Source organism: Neoarius graeffei, assembly GCF_027579695.1.
Source record: "Neoarius graeffei isolate fNeoGra1 chromosome 18 unlocalized genomic scaffold, fNeoGra1.pri SUPER_18_unloc_1, whole genome shotgun sequence".
Classification (NCBI taxonomy): domain Eukaryota; kingdom Metazoa; phylum Chordata; class Actinopteri; order Siluriformes; family Ariidae; genus Neoarius; species Neoarius graeffei.
In genome coordinates this window covers 100479-114291 of record NW_026869982.1, presented here as the reverse complement: position 1 = coordinate 114291, position 13813 = coordinate 100479, and the positions used below count along the sequence as shown (strand labels likewise).

The 13813-nt window shown below is 39.6% G+C and overlaps 1 protein-coding gene and 1 long non-coding RNA gene across 2 annotated transcripts; both read left to right on the top strand.

Moving 5' to 3' along the window:
* The first annotated feature begins 8637 nt into the window (after positions 1–8637).
* LOC132876207 (uncharacterized) lies at positions 8638–9250 on the top strand. Its single transcript, XR_009651935.1, has 3 exons — positions 8638–8819; positions 9001–9069; positions 9166–9250. It is a non-coding gene; the product is annotated as an uncharacterized LOC132876207 (long non-coding RNA).
* A 791-nt stretch (positions 9251–10041) lies between these two features.
* LOC132876206 (lysine-specific demethylase 5B-B-like) lies at positions 10042–11354 on the top strand. The gene is made up of 4 exons (XM_060913495.1): positions 10042–10163; positions 10746–10863; positions 10952–11022; positions 11236–11354. The coding sequence occupies exons 1-4, from the start codon at positions 10050–10052 to the stop codon at positions 11344–11346; spliced, it is 414 nt and encodes a 137-aa protein (XP_060769478.1). The 5' UTR covers positions 10042–10049; the 3' UTR covers positions 11347–11354.
* The last annotated feature ends 2459 nt before the right edge of the window (positions 11355–13813 follow it).

Below are 13813 nucleotides of genomic sequence, written 5' to 3'. Positions count from 1 at the left end.
TATGGGTGTCAAAGGTCCATCAATCTTGTTTCTTTTAATGTATTTTGACATTGTAAACAATTTTGTTGTTGACTATATGCACTCTGTATGTTTGGGTGTTGCACGCCAGGTAGCAGGTCTATGGCTTGACAGTTCAAATCATGCCAAAAATTTCTACATTGGTAACTCCATAAAACACCTTAGTGACCGCCTTCAAGACCACCAAAGGAAATCACACGTATTCCTGGTGCCTTGCAACACAGAAAAAGTTGGAAAGCTAGTGAATGGAGAGCATGGCTTCTCCATTATTCCTGTGTTGTGACAGTTGGGTTCCTAGGTAAACAATACCATGATCATTGGATGACACTTGTAACAGCTATGCATTTGTTGCTTGCAGACAAACTAGATGATGAATCTTTTCACCTATGTGAATCATTACTCATAGATTTTGTAGTTAAATTTCAACAGCTTTATGGAAAAGAGTGTATGACTTACAATGTCCATCAGTTGCTCCATGTAATGGATTGTGTGAAAAACTGGGGACAGCTCTGGGTGTATTCAACTTTTCCTTTTGAGAGCATGAATGGAAAGCTCACAAAAATGTTTCATGGCACAACTTGTGTGCATAAGCAGATATCAGAAAAGTTTATGTAGATTAAGTCATTACCATCATTATCAATTGGGGCCTTTACCAATAGCCCTAACCTTTTAAGCTTTTTCCAAAAAAATGTGTATGGTTTTGCTAAGGGTATTAAAGACGCATATAATGAGACTGTATGTATTTTAGGCCTGCCTGTCAGACTTGCCCTCAACTTTGAACAGCTATGTTCATTGAATAATATTGGTGTAACATTAAAAGATAGAACTGTCCAGGCATACCCACGATTAGTTCTTCAGAATGGTTTATATTTCGTATCTGAACAGTTAAAGCATAAGAAACAAGAAAGAAATAATTCCTGCTTTCACTTAAGAGATGGTCGGATTGGGACCCTGCAGTTAGTGGTTGCAGTGTGTAAAAATGAATGTGAAGATGATATATGTAACTGTAAAAAAGAATTGTACTGTATATTTCGACGTTTAACATCTACTCGAATAATGTTTCAGTTAAATACAGGTATATATAAAGTTAAGGGGCATCAAATTAGAGAGGTTGAACTCACTAATGAATTGATAGCATGTAATTTATCTGATATAGCAAATAAGTATATTTACATGAAAATACAAAGAAAGACGTTTGTTTCACTTCTTCCAAATGCCATTGAGCTTGACTGAAAATTAATGTATCATCATCATGTCATATATCAGCGTTTATTTTGTAAGTACATTTATTAAATTGTCTTAAACTGTAATTTACATTTGGATCAATTGAGTTGATCCAAATGTAAGATAAATGTGAGATAAATAAAATAAAGAACATTTTTACTGGAGATAAGTACTGAAGTTGTTCTTTGGATGCAAGGCCTTTTGTCTCAGACTGGAATTTCTGTAGGGTCTTTAAAATCCACCAAATTGTGTTTTTATGGAAATAACCATTATGAAATTTATAAAATTCTGTTGGCCCTAATAAAGTACAGCTTCTATAGAACTCTATCAATTCTATAGAAATCGTTTTCTATAGACTACTATTTATATAGAATTCTGTTGAGACTCTATAGAAGCTGTTTTCTATAGAGTACAACTTCTATAGAATTTATACTATTTCTATACAACTTCTATTGAAACTATTTTCTATAGAGTATTAGTTCTATAGCGTTCTATAGAGATTGTATAGAAAGAGGGGTTTATATAGGATTTTCTATAGAGTTTCTATAGAATTCTAAAAAACATTTTGACAAGGGACAGTACTATGTTGAAAACTCGTTTCAGACGTGCTTATACAGTTAAAATGACAAATATGATGAAAATGTGTTAAAAGCTCGAAAACATGAAAATCCATGCTTAGAAAGTTGTTCCATGGCACACATGCTCGAATGCACTCAATTTAACTCAAAATCAATGTTCCTTGCTCCACGCGTGTTTTATCCGCTGAAACGGCTTAACAGACTGGCTGAGTGAGCTCCTGCCGTAGGAAAGCTGTTTTCATGCACTCGGTGAAACAAAGTGTGTTTTGCCACTCTGAACAAGTGCATATCACAGTACTATGTTGAAAACTCGTTTCAGACGTGCTTATACAGTTAAAATGACAAACATGATGAAAATGTGTTAAAAGCTCGAAAACATGAAAATCCATGCTTAGAAAGTTGTTCCATGGCACATATGCTCGAATGCACTCATTTCACTCAAAATCAATTTTCCTTGCTACACGCTTGTTTTATCCGCTGAAACGGCTTTACGGACTGGCTGAGTGAGCTCCTGCCGCAGGAAAGCTGTTTTCATGCACTCGGTGAAACAAAGTGTGTTTTGCCACTCTGAACAAGTGCATATCACAGTACTATGTTGAAAACTCGTTTCAGACGTGCTTATACAGTTAAAATGACAAACATGATGAAAATGTGTTAAAAGCTCGAAAACATGAAAATCCATGCTTAGAAAGTTGTTCCATGGCACATATGCTCGAATGCACTCATTTCACTCAAAATCAATTTTCCTTGCTACACGCTTGTTTTATCCGCTGAAACGGCTTTACGGACTGGCTGAGTGAGCTCCTGCCGCAGGAAAGCTGTTTTCATGCACTCGGTGAAACAAAGTGTGTTTTGCCACTCTGAACAAGTGCATATCACAGTACTATGTTGAAAACTCGTTTCAGACGTGCTTATACAGTTAAAATGACAAACATGATGAAAATGTGTTAAAAGCTCGAAAACATGAAAATCCATGCTTAGAAAGTTGTTCCATGGCACATATGCTCGAATGCACTCATTTCACTCAAAATCAATTTTCCTTGCTACACGCTTGTTTTATCCGCTGAAACGGCTTTACGGACTGGCTGAGTGAGCTCCTGCCGCAGGAAAGCTGTTTTCATGCACTCGGTGAAACAAAGTGTGTTTTGCCACTCTGAACAAGTGCATATCACAGTACTATGTTGAAAACTCGTTTCAGACGTGCTTATACAGTTAAAATGACAAACATGATGTTAAAAGCTCGAAAACATGAAAATCCATGCTTAGAAAGTTGTTCCATGGCACATATGCTCGAATGCACTCATTTCACTCAAAATCAATTTTCCTTGCTACACGCTTGTTTTATCCGCTGAAACGGCTTTACGGACTGGCTGAGTGAGCTCCTGCCGCAGGAAAGCTGTTTTCATGCACTCGGTGAAACAACGTGTGTTTTGCCACTCTGAACAAGTGCATATCACAGTACTATGTTGAAAACTCGTTTCAGACGTGCTGATACAGTTAAAATGCCAAATATGATGAAAATGTGTTCAAAGCTCGAAAACATGAAAATCCATGCTTAGAAAGTTGTTCCATGGCACATATGCTCGAATGCTCTCATTTCACTCAAAATCAATGTTCCTTGCCAAACGCTTGCTTTATCCGCTGAAATGGCTTTACGGACTGGCTGTGAGCTCCTGCCGTAGGAAAGCTGTTTTCATGCACTCGGTGACATAAAGTGTGTTTTCTCACTCTGAACAAGTGCATATCACAATACTATGTCAAAAACTCATTACAGACGTGCTTATACAGTTAAAATGCCAAACATGATGAAAATGTGCTAAAAGCCCGAAAACATGAAAATCCATGCTTAGAAAGTTGTTCCATGTCACATATGCTCGAATGCACTCATTTCACTCAAAATCAATTTTCCTTGCTACACGCTTGTTTTATCCGCTGAAACGGCTTTAGGGACTGGCTGAGTGAGCTCCTGCCGCAGGAAAGCTGTTTTCATGCACTCGGTGAAACAAAGTGTGTTTTGCCACTCTGAACAAGTGCATATGACAGTACTATGTTGAAAACTCGTTTCAGACGTGCTTATACAGTTAAAATGACAAACATGATGAAAATGTGTTAAAAGCTCGAAAACATGAAAATCCATGCTTAGAAAGTTGTTCCATGGCACATATGCTCGAATGCACTCATTTCACTCAAAATCAATTTTCCTTGCTACACGCTTGTTTTATCCGCTGAAGCGGCTTTAGGGAAGCATGGTGAAGTTAGTTTCAGGTTGGATATTCGTTGGATATTCAGATATCAGTGAAATACCATTGTTTTTCAATGGGGAAACACTTTTTTCAATAGCTTTGACATAAAGTGACCTTGGGACCCCAAACCTTGCAGCATGCATCATCTATACAGGTGCAATAGGGCACAACCAAAATGATTGGATTTTAGTTCCTCTTCAATGTATATCTCCATCAATTTAAAATACCATTGTTTTTCAATGGGGAAACACTTTTTTTTTCAATAGCTTTGACATAAAGTGACCTTGGGACCCCAAACCTTGCAGCATGCATCACCTATACAGGCGCAATAGGGCACACCCCAAATTATTGGATTTTAGTTCCTCTTCAATGTATATCTCCATCAATTTAAAATACCATTGTTTTTCAATGGGGAAACACTTTTTTTTTCAATAGCTTTGACATAAAGTGACCTTGGGACCCCAAACCTTGCAGCATGCATCATCTATACAGGTGCAATAGGGCACACCCAAAATGATTGGATTTTAGTTCCTCTTCAATGTATATCTCCATCAATTTAAAATACCATTGTTTTTCAATGGGGAAACACTTTTTTTTCAATAGCTTTGACATAAAGTGACCTTGGGACCCCAAACCTTGCAGCATGCATCACCTATACAGGTGCAATAGGGCACACCCCAAATTATTGGATTTTAGTTCCTCTTCAATGTATATCTCCATCAATTTAAAATACCATTGTTTTTCAATGGGGAAACACTTTTTTTTCAATAGCTTTGACATAAAGTGACCTTGGGACCCCAAACTTTGCAGCATGCATCACCTATACAGGTGCAATAGGGCACACCCAAAATGATTGGATTTTAGTTCCTCTTCAATGTATATCTCCATCAATTTAAAATACCATTGTTTTTCAATGGGGAAACACTTTTTTTTCAATAGCTTTGACATAAAGTGACCTTGGGACCCCAAACTTTGCAGCATGCATCACCTATACAGGCACAATAGGGCACACCCCAAATTATTGGATTTTAGTTCCTCTTCAATGTATATCTCCATCAATTTAAAATACCATTGTTTTTCAATGGGGAAACACTTTTTTTTCAATAGCTTTGACATAAAGTGACCTTGGGACCCCAAACCTTGCAGCATGCATCACCTATACAGGCGCAATAGGACACACCCCAAATTATTGGAATTTAGTTCCTCTTCAATGTATATCTTCATCAAATTAAAATACCATTGTTTTTCTATGGGGAAACCTATTTTGGGTCCCCAAACCTTGCAGAACGCTTCGGCTACATGGGTGTTACGTGTTACGCCTCCTGTGTCTGTGTGTGCATGTTTCTCTCTCTTGCATGTGTGTCTCTCTCTCTCTCCCCAGGTGTAGCGGTTGGTATTGGCTCCTTCTCCTTCCACTTGAGGAAGGCCTCTATAAACCTGTGCTTCCACCTGCCAGAGAGAGGAGAGGGCTTTGGGATTTTTGCACGCTCGCCTTGCCATTGCGCGTCTGTCGGCTCGGTTGGAGGGTTGGCTCCTGGGCTGCCACCCTCTCTGTTGGACTTTTGAATTCCGTTTTTCTATCACCTTTTGTTATGCACTTTTGTAAATAAATTTCACTTTTTCACTGTACGTCGTCTTGCGTTTTGGGTTTGTGTCGCCACCCTGGTTTTTAATTGTTCATGCCTCCCTAGAGCATGTAACAATGGGACCACTAATGCCGCTTTTCCACTACAAACGCGGCTGAGCCGTGCCGTGCCGAGTCGAGCTGAGTCGGGCTGAGCGGGGCTGTTGGAGTTGCATTTCGACTACAACCGCGCTGAACCGTGCTGGCTGGAAGTGGGTGGACACATTGGGTGGAGTTAGCGAAAGTGGGTGGACGTCACGTGATGTCGTTAAGCAGCGCAAACAGTGACATCAGTGACAGTGGCGGAACAAGTCAGAGCCGGGCCGGGGCCGGGGCAAATGACCGGGCCCTTTATTAAAGCTTATCATAACATCATTTTAGGCTACAAAATGTCCGCAACTGCGGTGTTTACCAATTTCAACACTACCGGGTGCAACTATGTTATTTAGTACATCAAGTCCTTCAAACGAACATGTAACTCAGAAACAAAAAACATTAGGATACTGTACATGGCTCATAATAAAACATCAATAGCCTATACTGCGCACATTATTTGAAGGGCATACGAATGAGCGCTCAGAGGTTGCAACGGTGACAGGAAGAGTTAGAAATAAAAGGAGGGCGGTGCAAACCTCACTGTGTTTACCAATTTCAACACTACGGGGTGCAACTATGTTATTTTGTACATTAAGTCCTTCAAACGAACATGTAACTCAGAAACAAAAAAACATTAGGTGACATACTGTACATGGGTCATAATCAGTGATGGGAATAACGGCGTTAGAATAAACGGCGTTACTAACGGCGTTACTTTTTTTAGTAACGAGTAATCTAACTAATTACTTTTTACATCGTTATAACGCCGTTCCCGTTACTTACAATAAAATACTATGCGTTACTTTATTAAAGCTGTTCTCATCTGGCACGCTGCTCGCTCAGCCTTTCTTTACTCTGCTTTAGTGAGGGGCGGGGAGACACGAGACAACGGCACAGTAAGCCAATCAGAGTAGATTTGGACAACATATGTAGGTAGGCCACGCCTACTGCACTACTGCGCACACTTTCAATCGGAAGACCCAGCGATGGCGAGCGGTCAGCCCAGCACTGCGCTTTCACACTGGAAATACAGCCATTACTTTTCATTACTTGAAATAAAAGGCAAGAGTGTTTACGTGCAATGCACATTATGTCGAGGAACAAAGCGTTTGTCCTCGTCAGTGGCCAGTAATTAGTAACATAATTTTCATAACTACAAAAATATTCCACATTTGATAGATGTCTTATCTCACATTGTCCCACAAAAATATTAATATAGTGTAGATAATGTTACTAACTGGTTCTGTTAAGTGTCCATTTCAGTCATTAAACACATTTAACATTCACTTTTATTATGATTACACTAATTGAATTTGATTTTTTTTTTTGGGGGGGGGGGGGGGAACAAAATGTAACGGAATAATTACTTTCCCTGGTAATTAGTTACTTTTATGACAAAGTAACTCCGTTACTAACTCAGTTACTTTTTGGGAAAAGTAACTAGTAACTATAACTAATTACTTTTTGAAAGTAACGTGCCCAACACTGGTCATAATAAAACATCAATAGCCTACTGCGCGCATTATTTGAAGGGCATACGGCGAGCCTTGCGCTCCGCGAACTCGTCCACGATGCTCTGTATGTCACTGATTCAGTGATCTTTTAAGCGGTAGTCTCACGACCCGAATAGTAAACAATAAACATGGAGGACATGGAGTCGTTAATGTTGCTGGTCTTGGTGCTGTGGCTTGTTGTCACCGACAACGCCAACAGATACTGGCAAGAGCGTATAGATGAGGCGAGGCGCATAAGGCTTCAGAAATTCTCGTAATTCGTAATTCTTCTTCTTCCGGGTTTGCGGTGTTTACAGATCCCAGCGCGCTCGCGGGGCGTGTGTGGGCATGTGAGGACACTCCTCCTCACCAATCAGTGCACAGGGGAGTGTCTGCTCACGCCCCCAACCTCAGTCAGCACGGCTTGGCTCGCTTCAGCCCCACTCCAAAACGGTGCGAGTTTTAGGGGCTAAGCAGGGCTGAAGCGAGCTGAGTCGTGCTGGTTTTTGGTAGTCGAAACGCGAGCCGTGTCGGGCTGAAGTGAGCTGAAGCGAGCTGAAGTGAGCTGAAAAAGGGTAGTGGAAAAGGGCCATAAGGCACACCAGTCAACAATAAAGAGCCTGATCTGAACTCGTCAGTCATGGTTGAAAATGGGGACAGAGAATTTCAACGACGGCATTCCCCACCTTAATGCTGCTCTATGGCTGCCCCCCCCCCCAGTCTATAGACTCCCCACGCAAAGTCCATGTTACCCTTCACACACAGCCCATGCTCAGGCCACGCACATCAATCCCCTGCCCCACAATCACACATACTTACACAGTACAGGTGAACAACTCAAATTTCGCTTATGCTATAGGCCTAGTAGTACTACAATGCATGTCAAAAAAGGAAAGCCTTTTAATGCTTTTATTCTTGCATTTTAGCATGTCTTGCACCAAAAGTGGTTTTTACAATATGTTCTTTAACCCTTTGGTGACTGACCCCTTGAAAATGGTTCCTCCAGGAACCATGACATTTCAATTGTCAAGACAACGGAAAAACTAAAATACAAATACAAGAGCATTTTGTTTTGTGCACAAGAGCATTGTGACGTATCTTTCTGTTTTTGTATTTTAGTTTTTCCGTTGTCTTGACAACTGAAACGTCATCGTTCCTGGAGGAACCATTTTCAAGGGGTCAGTCACCAAAGGGTTAAAGCAGTGGTTCTTAAACTTTTTTAAACTGCATGCCTCTGGCACCTTTGAATAATGGAAACATAATGAAAGCTTATAGCTATTACTCAGTGAGCCAAATACTATGAATAAGCCATAATTATGTTATTTCCATTGACGAAATGTGGTTTGTTTTCATATGACCAAGGTGTGTGAGAATACTTTATTAGTGAAACATTTTCTTATGTTGCCAGATTATTCAGGCACTGATGCACATCAATGCTTTCGCATTGAATGTGGCTGACAGAATTTATCTAATGGACCACTACACTGCTGGAGTAATTCTGACTGGGGACAGGGCGTCTGTACGCCGCCAAAGTTTACCGAAGGTAATGCTCAGTGTCTGCCTCTGATGGCATGTTGTGTTATGGGAATAGTTCAATAATTACCAGGTATTTCTACATGAATATCTCTATCAAATATGGTAAACAGGACACACCACACAGTCTTGACGAATAACCCCAGTTACACTTTCATCTGTCATTAAACATTGATGTTTCAATGTTATAGGTAAACTTTGACAACTATGAAGCCATTATATCATTCATCCACGTCAGAAATAACCACTGGAACGCACTGGTTTGTGGCACTAGTCATCAGCAATCATTTACATGTTTACCATATTGAGAAATAGCTGTAAATATTAGTTGCATAATACCCTCTGTTATTTCACAGTACATACATGCAAATTCTGCCAGAGTTTTTGTGTGCGACCCATCACCAGCATCCAATGAACACAAGGACTCATGTGTTGCTGCCCAGAGAATACAGTAAGGTTTATTTTTGTTATTTTTGTAATTATTTAGATGCTTTGTAATCAATCACATTTAGATCAAATAACAGCAATTCCCCCACAAGCAATATTTAAGAAAATAGAAAAAGATAAAATGATAATGACAAAGTGACAAGGATTTTGTTTGTTACATGCATACACAAGTACCAAAAAGTGCTTTAATAATGCATAAAGTGCAAAATGGTGTGGTTGGGCAGTGCATAGGCTGTGTGTGGAGAATATGGGAGTATATGGAAGAACATACACTACTCTGTTGGGCAACATGGACTGTGTGTGTGGCAGGAAGGGAATATGGGCAGCAAATATGCATATGTATGCAGAGGTTTCAGACAAGTAAAAGTAAAAAAGACCAAATTAAAACCCTGCCACAACTCTGATCCAACCAGCAGGTGGATAGGTGGACAGGTAGATCAGCCACTCAGGGAAGTCACCTGTGTTGGAAGTAAAACGTGGCAGGGGTTTTACTTTCCAAACTACTTTTACTTCCTTTTTGACACTTCTTTGTTTTGTATGTGATGTGAAGGGGAATGAGGTAATTGGGGTCTACTTTATGTGTCTGAGGTGTGAGAGGGTACTCAGTGTTGGGGTGGGAGCTCATGTACTATGTAAAGATGGGAGTGCATGGACAGTGTTTAGGAGCACATGAGCTGAGAGGATAGGGGGAGCACAGCATGTTCATTCCTAAACATAGTTGCTATTGTTTAATTCGTATTGTATCGTCTAAAGAACCTACTAAATCACATATGTCTTTAGCGAATACTTAAAAATGAGGAGAGCCTGCCACGGCAATACCGACTGGGTGGACATCCCTTGGAAAGGTGCTGTCATGGCTCACCCAGTTCAGCAGGATGGGTGCAGTTGTGGTGTCATTGTTATAAAAGTAAGTGGAAATACAACCCCAAAACAGAAAAAGTTGGAACAAATCTTGGTCACTCATTATTTCAAACAGGAAACTCTCAGAATTGAATTCAAAATGGCATCATGACATCAGCCTAATTACGGCAACACAGAGTTTCCTGTATGAACTTTGGCCACTTCTTATGTAATACATAAGTAATTAATCCCCCCACATCTTTACTTCTGAGTGAAGCAGCCCCTCTGTGTTGTCCTTTTATCTGTACAGTACATTCATGTTGGCAGTCAATATAATTCATTTAGAAATATTTTTCCTTGTGTTTAAAATTATTCAACTTTTACAGCCTGTTTTTTTTAACTGCTGACAACCGCTGACCGTTTTAACCACTGACATGCTTTCTATACACAATTCTCCATCTTGTTATTGGATTGAACATTTTTGAAATGGTAGTAGACTACTTTCCTTTAATTCACAATCTTCCATTTGTCTCAAACGTTTCTTTGTCCCAAAGATAAATATCTACTGTTCATTTTATATACTATTGCACCCTGCATGCACAATGTTTTAGTGATCAATTGCGAAGACACTTTTAATGTGTTCATTTAGATGGCCATAGCAGTGATGGAAGCTTTCCCAGACGTTCCGACAATACAATTCGACACAACAAAGAGAGCCATGGCAGAAGCGAGAAGATTTATGGCTCTCCAAGTCCTCAAAGCGTCAGGTACACTAGAGTACCAAGAGTATCTCAGTAAATTAAATGCTCAACACATATCCCCTGATTTAATGTACTGCACAAATGCACTTTGCAGTCTTTGAAAATGAATGCGGCATGTGTGGAACGGACAAGGCCCCTGGGAACGCGGCTTCTTACACAGACTGGGTGAGTCGAGCCAAATTAAATGTGGAATGACATGATTATATGATGTCTGTAGAAACAATCAATTATGCATTTAGCTGCCTTTTATCAATACAATCTACATACTTACAGTACCATATGCAATATGCAATGTAGAGTAAGGTAAAGTGCCTTTCTCAAAGGGCAAAATTATGTCCACAACTGAATGTGCAGTGATGGATTTGTTTCATTCAACAGATCCAGTGCGACGCATGTGACCGTTGGTTTCATGCTCTTTGTCTCAACATGGTGAAGGCAACATTGGACAGCTTAAAAAAACAAAAATGGCTTTGTGTTTTGTGTGAATAAATGTGTGTTGTGCTTTAGTGGTACCATGTGGTTTAAACATGTTGCAACGTTTGTCACTTTATGTGAAACATATTGACAGATTGGGTCATGTGAAAGATCATGTGAATGTATATTTAAAATTTTGGGTTCCCCTGTGAAAAGCAGTGGTATTTTAAATTAATGTGTATATACATTGAAGGAAAATAAAGTTCTAATAATTTGGGGTGTGCCTTATTGGTCCTATGTAGCTGAAGCATGCTGCTAGTTTTGGGGTCCCAGGATTACTTTATGTCAAACCTATTGAAAAAAAGGGTTTTCCCATAGAAAAACAATGGCATTTTAATTCGATGAAGATATATGTTGAAGAGGAACTAAATTCCAATAATTTGCAGTGTGCCTTATTAGGACCATGTAGCTGAAGCATGGTGCAAGGTTCGGGTTTTCCAAGGTCACTATATGTCAAAGCTATTGAAAAAATGGGTTTCCCCATTGAAACACAGTGGTATTTTAAATTGGTGAAGATATACATTGAAGAGGAACTACAATCCAAAATGTGGGGTGTGCCTCATTGAGCCTATGTAGCTGAAGCATGCTGCAAGGTTTGGGTTTCCAAGGTCACTTTCTGTCAAAGCTATTGAAAAAAAAAGTGTTTCCCCATTGAAAAACAATGGTATTTTAAATTGATGGAGATATACATTGAAGAGGAACTAAAATCCAATAATTTGGGGTGTGCCCTATTGCGCCTGTATAGGTGATGCATGCCGCAAAGTTTGGGGTCCCAAGGTCACTTTATGTCAAAGCTATTGAAAAAAAAAGTGTTTCCCCATTGAAAAACAATGGTATTTTAAATTGATGGAGATATACATTGAAGAGGAACTAAAATCCAATAATTTGGGGTGTGCCCTATTGCGCCTGTATAGGTGATGCATGCTGCAAAGTTTGGGGTCCCAAGGTCACTTTATGTCAAAGCTATTGAAAAAAAAAGTGTTTCCCCATTGAAAAACAATGGTATTTTAAATTGATGGAGATATACATTGAAGAGGAACTAAAATCCAATAATTTGGGGTGTGCCCTATTGCGCCTGTATAGGTGATGCATGCTGCAAAGTTTGGGGTCCCAAGGTCACTTTATGTCAAAGCTATTGAAAAAAAAAGTGTTTCCCCATTGAAAAACAATGGTATTTTAAATTGATGGAGATATACATTGAAGAGGAACTAAAATCCAATAATTTGGGGTGTGCCCTATTGCGCCTGTATAGGTGATGCATGCTGCAAAGTTTGGGGTCCCAAGGTCACTTTATGTCAAAGCTATTGAAAAAAAAGTGTTTCCCCATTGAAAAACAATGGTATTTTAAACTGATGGAGATATATATTGAAGAGGAACTAAAATCCAATCATTTTGGGTGTGCCCTATTGCACCTGTATAGATGATGCATGCTGCAAGGTTTGGGGTCCCAAGGTCACTTTATGTCAAAGCTATTGAAAAAAAGTGTTTCCCCATTGAAAAACAATGGTATTTTAAATTGATGGAGATATACATTGAAGAGGAACTAAAATCCAATAATTTGGGGTGTGCCCTATTGCACCTGTATAGGTGATGCATGCTGCAAAGTTTGGGGTCCCAAGGTCACTTTATGTCAAAGCTATTGAAAAAAAGTGTTTCCCCATTGAAAAACAATGGTATTTCACTGATATCTGAATGTCCAACGAATTCACTGATATCTGAATATCCAACGAATATCCAACCTGAAACTAACTTCACCATGCTCTTTAGGGACTGGCTGAGTGAGCTCCTGCCGCAGGAAAGCTGTTTTCATGCACTCGGTGAAACAAAGTGTGTTTTGCCACTCTGAACAAGTGCATATCACAGTACTATGTTGAAAACTCGTTTCAGACGTGCTTATACAGTTAAAATGACAAACATGATGAAAATGTGTTAAAAGCTCGAAAACATGAAAATCCATGCTTAGAAAGTTGTTCCATGGCACATATGCTCGAATGCACTAATTTCACTCAAAATCAATTTTCCTTGCTACACGCTTGTTTTATCCGCTGAAACGGCTTTACGGACTGGCTAAGTGAGCTCCTGCCGCAGGAAAGCTGTTTTCATGCACTCGGTGAAACAAAGTGTGTTTTGCCACTCTGAACACGTGCATATCACAGTACTATGTTGAAAACTCGTTTCAGACGTGCTGATACAGTTAAAATGCCAAATATGATGAAAATGTGTTCAAAGCTCGAAAACATGAAAATCCATGCTTAGAAAGTTGTTCCATGGCACATATGCTCGAATGCTCTCATTTCACTCAAAATCAATGTTCCTTGCCAAACGCTTGCTTTATCCGCTGAAATGGCTTTACGGACTGGCTGAGTGAGCTCCTGCCGTAGGAAAGCTGTTTTCATGCACTCCGTGACACAAAGTGTGTTTTCCCACTCTGAACAAGTGCATATCACAATACTATGTTGAAAACTCATTTCAGACGTGCTTA

Coding starts and splice junctions, on each gene's coding strand:
- LOC132876206 (XM_060913495.1), top strand. CDS start 10,050: ATGAGGAGAGCCTGCCACGGCAATACCGACTGGGTGGACATCCCTTGG. Junction 10,164..10,745: donor GTGGTGTCATTGTTATAAAA/GTAAGTGGAAAT, acceptor GTGTTCATTTAG/ATGGCCATAGCAGTGATGGA. Junction 11,023..11,235: donor CGGCTTCTTACACAGACTGG/GTGAGTCGAGCC, acceptor TTCATTCAACAG/ATCCAGTGCGACGCATGTGA.